The sequence below is a fragment of the Pan paniscus genome, chromosome 11 (assembly GCF_029289425.2).
Source record: "Pan paniscus chromosome 11, NHGRI_mPanPan1-v2.0_pri, whole genome shotgun sequence".
Lineage (NCBI taxonomy): Eukaryota > Metazoa > Chordata > Mammalia > Primates > Hominidae > Pan > Pan paniscus.
The window spans coordinates 97625385-97640473 of NC_073260.2; the positions used below are offsets into that span (position 1 = coordinate 97625385).

The window sequence follows — 15089 nt, forward strand, 5'->3', positions numbered from 1 at the left end:
GCATGTTTTGGTGAGTAGGGCACAGTAACAGCTGATAATTTTGATCTTGATATCAAACCAGTTGGAAACTCTGCTTTGGCTCTAGAATTAATATGTAGTTGTAATCCATCCTTCATCCTCACCCCCATCCCCTAATGAAATACTAATTTTGCATCACATGCAGATGGGGGCTGTTAATCTTTATCTGCCAAAAAGGAAGATTTTAGCACTGCACTTTGGAGAAAGTTTAAGTACTGTAATTATTAAAGAACACATCTGTGTTATGTTGTATATGTCATTAATATATGTGAACAGATAATAAGCATGTATCTCCTTTTTATATTCCTACTTTAGGAATTTGATTATGTTTTCTCAATTGATGTCAATGAAGGTGGACCATCATATAAATTGCCATATAATACCAGTGATGACCCTTGGTTAACTGCATACAACTTCTTACAGAAGAATGATTTGAATCCTATGTTTCTGGATCAAGTAGCTAAATTTATTATTGATAACACAAAAGGTCAAATGTTGGGACTTGGGAATCCCAGCTTTTCAGATCCATTTACAGGTAAGTTAGTGTTTATATTGAGTCTTATGTAGTTCAGTTCCATTAGTGTTGATTGATTTTTTTGATGTTTTCAAACAGTCATATGATTAGCTTTTTCAATAAATACCAATATCTACAGCAGGGTTTTACTTCACATTCATATGTTTAAGCCTCAAATGATGAAGTAATTCTGTATTTTACAGAAATAATAGTAAATTGTTGTCTTTCAAAAATACAATCATACTATAATGGAATTTCAGTTATTTGAAACAAAAATAAACTTGTAAGTTCTTTTATATAGTGTTTCTTTTAAAAAATTATATTTTGGCAAAATATAGTAAATCTTTTTTCACATGAGGCTAAATTGGTCAGTCATGCATCAAATCTAAAAGTGAACCCTATGGGTAGTTTTAGTTTATATGTGATGTGTATTCTACACGTTCATTTTAAGTTAATTGTTTGTAACATCGTATGCAATATCTCATGTTATAAATGCAGTTAGGTGCTCATACCAGTCTGTAAATTGTAATCCTAATGGTACTAGTCCAAATTCTGGCCCCTAGGAAGTGGAATCTAATCCTAGTAATATTAACGTGAGTTCTGGAGACTGGTGTAGGAGGAAATAAAATGCTTCCTCTAAATAACATTTTGAGATAGGCACTTTACTGTTAATGTTTTCCTCTCATCATTTCTGACTCAACATTTTTCAGGTGCTAGTGCTCTTCCTTGTTTTACGAGGACTTTGTATTATATTCCTGTCTCAAATCCTTATGTAGATCCACCTTTTCTTCCCTGACAGCTACTCCACATTCCCAAATTATCTCTTCTCATTCTACTTCAAAATTGCATTGCCCATTCATAAAATAAAACTAATGTTACCTGCATGTTGATTTAAATAGAATTATCAGGCCAGGTGTGGTGGCTGACGCCTGTAATCCCAGCACTTTGGGAGGCCAAGGCAGGCAGATCACAAGGTCAGGAGTTCAAGACCAGTCTGGCCAACATAGTGAAACCCTGTCTCTACTAAAAAAAAAAATACAAAAAATTAGCCAGGTGTGATGGATGTGCGCCTGTAATCCCAGCTCCTTGGGAGACTGAGGCAGGAGAATCACGTGAACCTGGGAGGCAGAGGTGGCAGCGAGCCAAGATCGCACCATTGCACTCCAACCTGGGCGATAGTGCAAGATTCCGTCTGAAAAAAATTAAAAATTAAAAAAAAAATTATCAAAGTAACTTACTACTGAATTACAGATGATCTGATCCTCCAAATACTTGCACTTAAAAAGAAAATATTTGTTTAGTATGTGGATATTTTTGTTGTTGGAATTTCAGACTGTAGTTCAAGAGTGAACACAGATTGTAGTACTGTGTAAACTATTTTGCATGTGGGATACAGGAAAGGAATTACAGCAGCTGACTTTGTCTGGAAATCTAGGAAGCACTTGGCTTGTTTTGCCCTTCTGAGACTCTTAACTTTTTAAGCATCCTTACTGTTTTTTGTTTTTTGTTTTTTGTTTTTTTTGTGGACAACCTGATTATTTCCCTAGAGGTACTAACAAAACATAGGCACATACGCCACACATTCGTAAATGTATAAATGGAAATCTCTTTCCTTTGTAGTTTTCATCCCCTTTCTAATTCTCTTCTCCAGTAGGTTGTAAGCTTCAGTGGATATAAGCAATTTTGTTCCCTTCTGGATCCCCAGCCCTGAGTCCATTGTTTGACACATGAATTAATGAACCTAGAGCTCTAAATGATTAACATTTAGTGCCTGTGGTTTTGATAACAATAACAACTGCAGGAACTCTTGTGAATTTGTATGGGAACAGGGACAGGAATTGATTGTATGTTTATATATTTAGGTCAGATATTACCTGCAATTCTCTTTTGATATTTGAATTAAGTTTTAATATTTAAGTGCTGGGGCTAAGGTATAATAAAGCATTAAAGTTAAGAAAACAAAACTTGGAGAATCATTAAAATTTCAGTTTTTTCCCAGTTATAAGACTTCTGACTATAGTTTCTGTCATTCTATCATGTGAAAGTTTTGCTCTTCTGTTTTTCTCCAAATGTAGGTTCTTCTAAAACAAGCATTGTGCTGTTTGAAAAATTCAGAACTTTGGTGCACTTCTGCCTTTTCTTTATTTTGCATGCACAGGTGGTGGTCGGTATGTTCCGGGCTCTTCGGGATCTTCTAACACACTACCCACAGCAGATCCTTTTACAGGTGGGATGTAGTTTTGATTCATGTATCTTTCATCACTAAATGTATAGCATCTTGCATCACATGGCTTTACATCTTGGAGATGTCATCCAGTAATTGATAATTCCCTTATCTGCATTTCCAATTTTGATGGATTTCCTTTTCTTTAACATTCTGATTTTTGCTTTTTCCTGGAATAGTTGTGTAGATTCCCTCGTGACTTTTAAATAGCATATTATTAGAATTCATTGTTTTCTCCAGGGGTCCTTCCCACCAGGAGAGCAGTGTAGTTAAGAACATAGGTTTTAGAGTCAGACAAACCTTGGTTCAAAATTGGGCTCTACCACTTACTTGCTATGAGAAGTTGGCAAGTTACCTAACCTGTCTGAGCCTATTTTTTTTATCTGTGAAATTAGATAATAGGGGAACCCACCAACCAAGACACAGCATGAGTGCTATCACTGGCGAGATGCTACCAATCACGAGCAGAGAAGGAGCCATGTGAGCCCTGATATTGGATGGAGCAGTACAATCAAGAAGTCTCCCCAGGCATATTTTGACTTAACATGGAAGGAGACATTCCACCCAACTACCCAGGAGTAGTCTTCCTAATCTAAGTTATTAATGTCCTTCTTGAAGCCCTTGAAGTGTTGGTGTATCTCTTCAAAATGAATTTATTTACCAAGGTATGCATGCCTCAGCGTCAGCACTACTGGAAAAAGTGCCAGAGTTGGACTTTAAGGCAGCTGAAGAAGTCTCTATTTTCAGAATGGCTTTTGATATCTTGTATAATGCTGTTGTTGGATCTTCAGACAGAGTTCCTCGACAGTATACTCAGTTTGGGAAGAGATCATAGCCTTTAGGTATCCACCGGCCTTGCAGACTGGTACTGTGAGCTATAAAAATGACAACCTACAGTCCTCTCTAAGTCATAGAGATTGGACAGACATACAACGTTAGGTCAGCATCATGAAGTTGTGGATTGCTGTCAGTGAGCTTCCTTTTTCCTGTGAATTTATTGATGGCCCAGATGGAAATGGTTGTACCATGTGCATTGATAACAAGTAAATGAAAATAATTAACTATCACACTAAATGCTGTTATGGCACAGTGGCTGTTAAGGAAGTCTTTGATAACATAATGTGATTTCAAATGGTAGTAAGGATCTGAAGAGTAGATAAGATGGCTTTCTCTTTATCAGCAGTTCAGAAACAGTGATGCCCTGAAACTTAATACCAAGTGAGAATCCAAATCACTTTGGCGGCTTTTTTTCTGGAACAGAAAGAACATATCAAGCTTCAACTAATACCAGCAAAATCAAGAAAACTCCTGGGGCCATTATAACCAGAGCATATCTCACTGTTCCATAATGTCAGTAACTCAGAAGATGCAGTAATTATGTAGATATGCAAGATAGCATACACAAGGTCCAAGAGAATTAGGGTATCAGGATAATTGAATACACTTTTGTATAAATATGTAACAGCATCTACCATATTGAGGTATGAAAATAAAATAGCATAATATGTGTAAGTGTTAAGCAAAATGCCTGGAGTATATTTAAGCCACGGTATGTATTAGTTGTTGTCGATGATGATGTTTTCCCAACTTTGTCAGTGGCACTGGGGCCAAAAGATTTCCCTATCTGGCTACAACTTAAAGTCAGTCTTAATTCTTCTTTCTTTTCCTTATTAATTTATTCAGTCCTGAAACTGCTAATGTTTATTAGAATGATCTGGGAAGCTTGTTTAAATTACTTATCCCAGGGTTCTATGGCCAAGAGATTCTGATTTACTAGATTAGTGAGGAGGTTAAAACTAAAATTATTCATGCTCTGATCTCTCACCCAAGGATTCTAATTAAATAAATGATCTTGGTGGTAGTTTGATCTTAGATTTTTTTTTTTTTTTTTTGAATCAGAGTTTTGTTCTTCTTGCCCAGGCTGGAGTGCAATGGTGCGATCTCAGCTCACCACAAACTCTGCCTCCCATGCTCAAGCAATTCTCCTGCCTCAGCCTCCCGAGTAGCCAGGATTACAGGCATGTGCCACCATGCCCAGCTAATTTTGTATTTTTAGTAGAGACAGGGTTTATCCATGTTGGTCAGGCTGGTCTCGAACTCCCGACCTCAGGTGATCCACCCGCCTCAGCCTCCCAAAGTGCTGGGTTTACAGGCGTGAGCCACCATGCCCAGCGATCTTATTTTTTAAAGTTCCCCAAGTGTTTCTAAAGTGGAGCCAGTTTGGAGTAACCCTGGGTTATGGGTGGACTCTGGGAATCTGTGTATTGAATCTGTGATTCATTCAGGTGGTCAGAAAACCATATTTAGAAAAGTGTGAGAGTGTACTTTACCTCTTAACAGCTTAATGCCTTGGGCACGTTATTCAACCTTCTGCTTCTAAAATATTGTGAATTATAATGGTATCTATATAATACTTTAATGAATATATGCATAGAAGATGATTAACTGGCATATGGTTAAATTTCAACAAATCCATTTATTCTGTGTTTCTCATTATTTTAATTAATCTTACTTTTTTTTTTTTGGTTTTGCTTTTTTAATTTTCTTTGGCATTTCTGTATGTTTTGCGCCAGTTGTAACAACTCCTAGAGTATAAATTGAGAGAGGCTAGAACAGTAGCTCATTTTTCTTCTTCCCATAAAGGCTGATCCATTATTCTGAATATCTCCAAATCCTGCTGATTCTCTCTCTATACTTACTCTTTAAGTTTCCTTCTTTTTCAATAAGACAGCCACAAGTATTATCTATAATAAAATGTGACTGGGCTGTTGTCATAGTATCTCTAACTCTTACCTGAGTCTTTTCCAATTGTCTTATGTGCTAGTTAGTCCCACCCCTTTACTTCAATAGAATAGTGTTCACATTTTATTCTGGAAACTTTTATTTCTCTCCAATCCACTTACATTTTTGTAGTTTACTAAACTTCTACACTTATATAAGGCATGTAATGTTTACTTTGTAGCTAACACTTATGATATGCTCAGGCACTGTTCTAAGCACTTTTCTGTATTAAATTGGTGGCATATTTATTATGTATATAATGACGCCATTGTGAAGTGTGCTTAATACTGGAAATAAGCGAAGGAGCAGTTTGAACTTTATAATTTACAGTCACCTTTGCTTACTAGGAGTATTATTGTATTGTAGGTGCTGGTCGTTATGTACCAGGTTCTGCAAGTATGGGAACTACCATGGCCGGAGTTGATCCATTTACAGGTACATACTTTTTATTTCTTTTTCTTTTTTAGATTTTAAAAATTCGTTGGAACTTTAATAAAAAGAGTAAGAAAATTTGTGTCATTTTCTTGCTTGAGAACTTTTTATATAGTAAATCGAGACCAAACTTGTCTGGCTTTTTGAGTTTTCTCAGAATTGTCTGATTACTACATTTTAGAATCATCTGGGGAGCTTTGCAAACGTACTTCAGCCTTATCCCCAGAGATGCTTACTTGGTCTAATTCTGCTCTGAGATGGGGGCTTGGCAAAGGGTAGTTTTATAATCTTCCAATGTGATTCTAATATGCATCTAGGATCGGAAACTACTGTTTTACTGTAGTAAATCTGCTTTCCTCACAACTCTTACAAAGTCTGTGTTTATTCTCATCTCTTCATTCTTAATGTGTTGAGAATGTTATTCACTGGATTATACATTGTTCTCTTGAAGAAGACTCAGGAAAGAATTTGCTTCTGTGATTTATGCCTGGAATAGCTATAGTTCTTCTGAGCAACTAATTTTTTTTTAATCCTTAGTTACCTAGTCTACAGTCTGACATACCTCACTTGTTCATTGAATATGTGCTGGCATGTTTTCCTCTGTATTGGCTGCCAGTAAAACACAGAGCTAAATTTGTGGTTCATCTCTTTCAAGTTTGACAGATATCTTGGCATATATTTTTTTCTAGTTAATTTTTATGTTCTTTGTAATTTATATGAGAGAAATTGAGTAACATATATGTTATTCAGCATTAAAATAAACACCCATAAACCTACCACTCAATAACTAACCTAGCATGTGTTTTTATTTTTTATTACTTTTGAGATGGGATCTTGTTTTGTTGGCTGGGCTGGGCTCAAACTCCTGGGCTCACATGATCCTCCCACCTCAGTCTCCTGAGTAGTTGGGTTTACATGCGCACACTACCATGTCCATCACTTGGCATGTGATTTTGTAAGCTATTTTTTAATTGCAAAAGTAACATTGGTTAGCAATACTGAAGTATAACATAGTACCTGTAATTAAGATTATGGATTCTGGAGTGAGAATCTAAATTCAAATCTCAGCTCTACTACTTTTTATCTGCTTGACCTTGAACAATTTATTTGATGTGTCTGTGCTTTTGTTTTTCTCATTTGCAAAGTTGAGGTCATATCTACTTCCTAGAATTAAGAGCTTAAAGTTATAAAATTTATGTAAATAACTTTTTACCAAATTAATGCTTAGTAATTGTTAGCTGTACTTGTTAACAAAGGTTAACAGTGTTCCCTCCCATTTTCCAGAAGTTAGTTTTTAACAGCATGGTGTGTATATTGAAGCTTTATATACCTTAGTACAAGCTAATGTCACCTCTCGCCTGGAATAATGAAATAACTTCCAAATTGGTCTCTCGATGATCCATATTGCAGACAGTGATCTTTTTATTGTTTACTCTGTTTATGCACCTCCCTTGATTAAAAAAACTCAGTGGCTTCCCAGTGAATATTTTTCTTTTGCCTTGCCCCACATTCCTCATTGCCTTTCTTCTATCCAGCTATACTGGCTGGTGTCAGTTTCTTGAGCATGTAATAGTATTTTCTACCTCCAGAGCTTTGAACTCACTGTTTTCTTTTGGCATACTTATGCATTGCCCTTTGCCTTGTCATTTAGACCACAAATTATTGGCTGTTTTTCTCCCTTTTCTTTTTTATTTAATTTTGTAATACAGTATTTATTAGATAAGCTCAGTGAAACTTTTCTGAACACCCACATGTGTCCTTGCTAGATCGCCTACTCTTATCTTTCATTGCATCCTGTACTTTTCCATCGGGGAACTTTTCATTATACTTATTTGGATGATATTTGATTAATATTTGCATTCTTAACACAACTCCTAGACTGTAATGACCAAGAATGCAGGCAATGTGTGTATAGCTCATTTTTATGTCAAGAAAAATTTATTGTTTATAAACAATTAATTTTGTACACCAATCTCACTAAGTGTTTCATCTTTATCTACCTTCATCCCTTTCTATTCCTAATGTAATCAGAATATTAAGATAAATCTTTTATTCATATTTTTGCACAATATCTTAACTGTACATTTGAACAAAATAGGGTTTAAATTGATTAAGATTTGAAATGTGAGATGTAAATTAGATTTAAATTATACTTTAGTTGAAGGTCACTTTATTTATTGAATATTGCTGAATTTTCATCATGTGCCAGTTTGTTCATGATCAGATACTGAGTTTCTGTTAATATAATAGAGACTTAAGATGTAAAAAAAAGTATAAAAGACTAGGACTCAGACGGGCCTGGTGGCTCATGCCTGTAATCTCAGCACTTTGAGAGGCTGAGGTGAGCGGATCACCTGAGTCAGGAGTTCGAGACCAGCTTGGCCAACATGGTGAAACCCCTTCTGTACTAAAACAATGCAAAAATTAGGCTGGGCATGGTGGCTTATGCCTGTAATCCCAGCACTTTGGGAGGCCGAGGCAGGTGGATGACGAGGTCAGGAGTTCGAGACCAGCCTGGCCAATGTGGTGAAACCCTGTCTCTACTAAAAATACAAAAATTAGCCGGGCGTGGTAGCACATGCCTGTAATCCCAACTATTCTGGAGGCTGAGGCAGGAGAATTGCTTGAACGCAGGAGGCGGAGATTGCAGTGAGCCGAGATTACGCCACTGTACTCCAGCCTGGGCAACAGAGCGAGACTCTGTCTCAAAAAAACAAAAGGGCTAGGACTCCTCAGCAAACCACCATGGCATCCATTTACCTATGTAACAAACTTGCACATCCTGCACATGTACCCTGGAACTTAATAAAATACTTAAAAAAAAAAAGAAAGACTAGGACTCCTGTCCTTCAGGGATTTACAACTTGGGGATTTATAAAGATGATGCAGAAAAAGATTAGAGAAAATGATAATACCTACTACATCATTTGGCATAAGCAGTAAAAGACATCAAAGGAGAGATCAGCATGCCTTAGAGAAGATGAAAATGGAAAGTTTCATATAATCATATGGTATTCTTTGACTTTTTTTAAATTTATAATTTAGATTTAATCTTAGACCAGGCTCGGTGGCTCACACCTGTAATCCCAGCACTTTCGGAGGCTGAGGTGGGAGGATTGCTTGAGCCCAGGAGGTCGAGGCTGTAGTGAGCTGTGATTGCACCACTGCACCCTGTCTCAGAAAGAAAAAAAAGAAGTAAAAAGTGTGAGATGATCTTGTTCTACATTTAAGCTTCCATTCCCAAAACCAAAAAATATTATATCAATAAATATAAATTATACAAAATATTGTGGATATTTTTCCCCTTGAGGTTCCTTGTTTATTGCATTCACTGAATAGTTGCATATCTCAATAATTGTGAAAACTAAGTCATATAGTTAGAAAAATCTCATTTTTGATCACTCCTTGTGATTATCATCATCTTCTATTCTTTAAATAGGGAATAGTGCCTACCGATCAGCTGCATCTAAAACAATGAATATTTATTTCCCTAAAAAAGAGGCTGTCACATTTGACCAAGCAAACCCTACACAAATATTAGGTAAGTTTCTTTAATTAATTTTTTCACATATTCACAGACTGAGATGTCATCAAGGTTGTTTCTCTTGCCAACATGTCTCAGGAATTGGGTACTTAATATGAATAGATATTTCTATTGCAGTATTAAACAACTGTGTCCACCACATATATACAGTCTGGTAAAGGATCCATAATACTTTCTAAGAAGTCTTACACAAACATAAAGTAAGTAATTTATGATGACTGTAATAAAAAAAATTAAAGGTGGAAAATGTAAATTCTACCCACCCAGGCTTTTAATGTTTTCAAAAAAAATTAATGAATATGAATGAGTAAAGCATTTGAAAAATTAAGATCTTATCTTTAAAAGATTAGTGGCCCTCAGAAATAATACAAGTTCATTTTAAATTGCCCATTAGAAATGAATCTGCTGGCCTGGTACAGTGACTCATGCCTGTAATCCCAGCACTTTGGGAGGCCAAGGCGGGCGGACTGCCTGAGGTCAGGAGTTCGAGACTAGCCTGGCTAACATGGTGAAACCCCATTTCTACTAAAAATACAAAAATTAGCCGGGCGTGGTGGTGGGCGCCTGTAATCCCAGCTACTCTGGAGGCTGAGGCACGAGAATCACTTGAACCTGGGAGGTGGAGGAGTTGCAGTGAGCCCGAGATTGCGCCACTGCACTCCAGCCTGGGCAACAGAGCAAGACTCCATCTCAAGGAGAAAAAAAAAGAAGAAATTAATCTGCTTTAGTGACTTTGATTGCTTTTTCTGTTTGTGTTCCTCAAAACAAAATACAGTGTTTTGTTGTTGTTGTTGTCTTGGACTAAGAGTACTTATTAGCTTTGTTTGCCACAAAGATTATGATGAGAATTAATTGGGTTAACGTAACATAACATACTTACCAGAGTATAAGGCAGAGTCAGTATTGTAAAAATTTATAAAAATCACTCATTAATATTTTCTTAATTGCTTTATTTTGAATAATGTAGTATATGCACACTTTTAGATTTTTTTTTAAAAAACTTGTGAAAATCTAACAGGTATTTAGACTTTTGCATTCCTTAATGAACTTGATTTTTATTTATTAGAGTTAAAGTTGTTAATACCTGAGATTAGTGAAACAGGCCCTAGTTTCCATTTATAATTGATTTCAATGGTGTAAATTTGGATAATTTTCCTTATTATCGGAATTTGGACTTTTTTATTCTTGAGATAAAGATTTTTAAAGAAACACAGTAACTCAAAGTCATGATACAAAGGATACTGATACTAAAGATACATGTGAAGGATTTGAAGGAAATTGTTTCATGAAATGAGAACATGGGAAGAAAGGGCAGTATGTCCATTAAATAAATTTTTAAAATAATGTGACATCAAATATGCATATGGAACTAAGTCATAAATTAAATGTTATCAGTAGGCATTTAACTCTTTGACTATTTCATTGACAGCAGTAGAAATTGACATAAATTGGCTAAAAAGTTGTTATAAATTTTCTCATGGAGAAACTAGGTTATTGACTTACACTTGAATATATATTACACATGATACTGCTTTGAAAGTCATCCAAAATGGAGGCCGGACGTGGTGGCTCATGCCTGTAATCCCAGCACTTTGGGAGTTCAAGGCAGGTGGGTCACTTGAGGTCAGGAGTTTTTCACCATGTTGGTCAGCCTGGCCAACGTGGTGAAACCCCATCTCTACTAAAAATACAAAAATTAGCTGGTGTGGTGGTGCATGCTGGTAGTTCCAGCTACTCGGGAGGCTGAGGCAGGAGAATCGCTTGAAAATCCTGATGGCGGAGGTTGCAGTGAGCCGAGATCATGCCACTGCACTCTAGCCTGGGCAACAGAGTGAGACTCCATCTCAAAATAATAATAATAAGGCCAGGCGTGGTGGCTCACACCTGTAATCACAGCACTTCGGGAGGCTAAGGAGGGTGGACCACGAGGTCAGGAGATTGAGACCATCCTGGCTAATGTGGTGAAACCCCGTCTCTACTAAAAACACAAAAAATTAGCCAGGCATGGTGGCAGGCGCCTATAGTCCCAGCTACTCGGGAGGCTGAGGCAGGAGAATTGCTTGAACCTGGGAGGCGGAGCTTGCAGTGAGCCAAGATGGCGCCACTGCACTCCAGCCTGGGCGACTGAGCAAGACTCCATCTCAAAAAAAAAAAAAAAAGACAAAGCTCATAAGCCTTATCCTTACTTTATGGTGTTTGATAATTGCTGAGTAAAGTCTTAACTCCCCATGGTGTACACTAGAGTACTTTTATTGAAAGTCTTGGCATTTATATATTATCTGGCCAATTACAGTTAGAGAATTTTGAAAGTTTGGTTTTGGGTTCTAGGTAAACTGAAGGAACTTAATGGAACTGCACCTGAAGAGAAGAAGTTAACTGAGGATGACTTGATACTTCTTGAGAAGATACTGTCTCTAATATGTAATAGTTCTTCAGAAAAACCCACAGTCCAGCAACTTCAGATTTTGTGGAAAGCTATTAACTGTCCTGAAGGTAAATAAACACTCTTCAAAAATGTAACCAGAAAGCAAGAAGTTTTATCTTCATTTCTATCAATATTACTGGTATTTGTGGATTAAATGAAAGTTAACTTCGGTAGTTCTAAATCACTATGGAAAATCTTCACGAAAAGGGTTCACTACACTACTGGAATTGATGATCTTGTTTCCGTTACATGCCTTTTGAGAATCTGAAGGTAATATAATGATCCCCATATATGCATCAGTTTGTTTTTTTGTTGTTGTTGTTTGTTTTCTTTGTTTTTTTGTTTTGTTTTGTTTTTGTTTTTGAAATGGAGTCTCGCTCTGTCGCCCAAGCTGGAGTGCAGTGGCGTGATCTCGGCTCACTGCAAGCTCCGCCTCCCGGGTTCACGCCGTTCTCCTGCCTCAACCTCCTGAGTAGCTGGGACTATAGGCACCCGCCACCATGCCCGGCTAATTTTTTGTATTTTTAGTAGAGACGGGGTTTCACCATGTTAGCCAGGATGGTCTCGATCTCCTGACCTCGTGATCCTCCCGCCTCAGCCTGCCCAAGTGCTGGGATTACAGGCGTGAGCCACCGTGCCCGGCCATGCACCTGTTTGTTTACTGTTTCAGAGCATTTGTGGATTCCCGGCCAGGCATCCAAGATACTCTTAGTGACCTGTTAACCCTAGGCTACAAATATTTACTGTAAGTTTTTTTTTTTCCAATTATGTCAGTTAAGTCTTTTTTAATTCTCAAAGAGTCCTTGCCTGTTATTTTTTTTTATGCCACTGATTTATTGGAGAAAAAGTCTTTTTTTTTTTTTCAATAAAATGTCCCATATTATGGATTTTGCTGATGTGTTCCTCCATCTCTGTATTTATTGCTAGTGGCAAAATTAGATTCTGGTTCAGTAGGTGTTTTTTTTTAGGTGAAATCCTTTATAAATGATGATGCATACTACTTTTACATTACGGAGCACATAATGTTGGATTTCCTCACCTTTAGTGATGCTAAGATTATTTTGTGCATTCATTCAGATAGCATCTACCCAGGCCCTTGATTATAAAGCTCCCACCAACCTATAAGCATCCTATCACTTGTTAACTGGAATTCTTCTCTTAAGAACTTTCCGGCTGGGCACGGTGGCTCATGCCTGTAATCCCAGCACTTTGGGAGACCAACGTGGGTAGATCACCTGAAGTCAGGAGTTTGAGACCAGCCTGACCAATATGATGAAACCTCGTCTCTACTAAAAATACAAAAATTAGCTGGGCGTGGCGACATGCACCTGTAATTCCAGCTACTTGGGAGGCTGAGACAGGAGAATTGCTTGAACCCGGGAGGTGGAGGTTGCAGTGAGCCGAGATCGTGCCATTGCAATCCAGCCTGGGCAACAAGAGTGAAACTGTCTCAAAAAAAAAAAAAAAAAGAACTTTCCCTGTTTAATTGTTCGGTCTTACAGAATTTTTAAAAGCAAGGTCTGCACCCCATTCTTTCCATTCATTTTTGAATACTCACAGTGTGTAGGCTGTTTGAGAGAGTTAACTTATTTTTAAAGCGAATATGATCTTACAGCAATAAATCTAGTTTATATAAATATGAAAAATTAACAAAAGTTTCAGAAATATATGCTTTTTTTAAAGCAGACACATGATTTTTCACATTTTCTAAAATGGTTAGTTTTGCAGTGGGAAAATAAAATCCTTAAAAGTCGATAGTCAAAAGAAATTTTCTTTATTTTCATAAGCATTAATGACTTTTTTTTTTTTAATAGATATTGTCTTTCCTGCACTTGACATTCTTCGGTTGTCAATTAAACACCCCAGTGTGAATGAGAACTTCTGCAATGAAAAGGAAGGGGCTCAGTTCAGCAGTCATCTTATCAATCTTCTGAACCCTAAAGGAAAGCCAGCAAACCAGCTGCTTGCTCTCAGGACTTTTTGCAATTGTTTTGTTGGCCAGGCAGGACAAAAACTCATGATGTCCCAGAGGGAATCACTGATGTCCCATGCAATAGAACTGAAATCAGGGAGCAATAAGAACATTCACATTGCTCTGGCTACATTGGCCCTGAACTATTCTGTTTGTTTTCATAAAGACCATAACATTGAAGGGAAAGCCCAATGTTTGTCACTAATTAGCACAATCTTGGAAGTAGTACAAGACCTAGAAGCCACTTTTAGACTTCTTGTGGCTCTTGGAACACTTATCAGTGATGATTCAAATGCTGTACAATTAGCCAAGTCTTTAGGTGTTGATTCTCAAATAAAAAAGTATTCCTCAGTATCAGAACCAGCTAAAGTAAGTGAATGCTGTAGATTTATCCTAAATTTGCTGTAGCAGTGGGGAAGAGGGATGGATATTTTTAATTGATTAGTGTTTTTTTCCTCACATTTGACATGACTGATAACAGATAATTAAAAAAAGAGAATACGGTGGATTAAGTAAAATTTTACATCTTGTAAAGTGGTGGGGAGGGGAAACAGAAATAAAATTTTTGCACTGCTGAACTGTGAGATTTTCCTGTGTAATTTGGGTAGATTTTCAAGAGTGTGAACACAAATTTAAAATAAGCTATAATCAGCAACAACGCAATGACAATGACATCTTCCCCTTACCTTAGCCACTAAGAAGACAAGGGCTGTTACTCATATAACTTGCTTTTATTACTTAATGTACACCAAACTGTTGTTGTCAATTATCTTTTATTTAACTTCTCCACCTTCATTGCTAGATCCTTGGAACAGCACTGATACATTTCAAGGTCTTGTTTTGGGATAACTACTTTAAAATTTTTTAAATTATATTAAATTTATAAAATAATTTATAAATTCATATATTAAAGCAATATAATTTCTTGATTTGTCATTTATAAATCCTAAAGTATATTTGTTTAATGGCCTATTTTTAGATGAAGAAAAAGCCAGTTGGTAAGCTGTGTTAGTCATGTATCAGTTCAGACAGACGAGGTCTCAATTTAACTCCAGGCTTAGATCCAGTTTCTTTTGCCCTTCACTATTTGAGGTAACTTCATTTTTCATTCTAGTTTTGATATTTGGCTGTTTATTTTTGTCATTTTCCATTATTTCAAAGGGAATTTGGAAAATGTTG

At 36.8% G+C, this 15089-nt stretch overlaps 1 protein-coding gene across 3 annotated transcripts in view; it reads left to right on the forward strand.

Moving 5' to 3' along the window:
- Positions 1–14488, forward strand: part of PLAA (phospholipase A2 activating protein) — a 45053-nt gene extending 30565 nt beyond the window's left edge. Inside the window, exons 9-14 of one of the 3 annotated variants that reach the window (XM_003830696.7) lie at positions 334–553; positions 2691–2759; positions 5904–5972; positions 9409–9510; positions 11842–12006; positions 13753–14488. In XM_003830696.7, the coding sequence (XP_003830744.1) occupies positions 334–553; positions 2691–2759; positions 5904–5972; positions 9409–9510; positions 11842–12006; positions 13753–14318 (1191 nt within the window). In that variant the 3' untranslated portion in view covers positions 14319–14488. The remainder of the gene's footprint in view (positions 1–333; positions 554–2690; positions 2760–5903; positions 5973–9408; positions 9511–11841; positions 12007–13752) is intronic. The other 2 variants (XM_055092075.2, XM_055092074.2) reach the window with 2 other exon arrangements.
- The last annotated feature ends 601 nt before the right edge of the window (positions 14489–15089 follow it).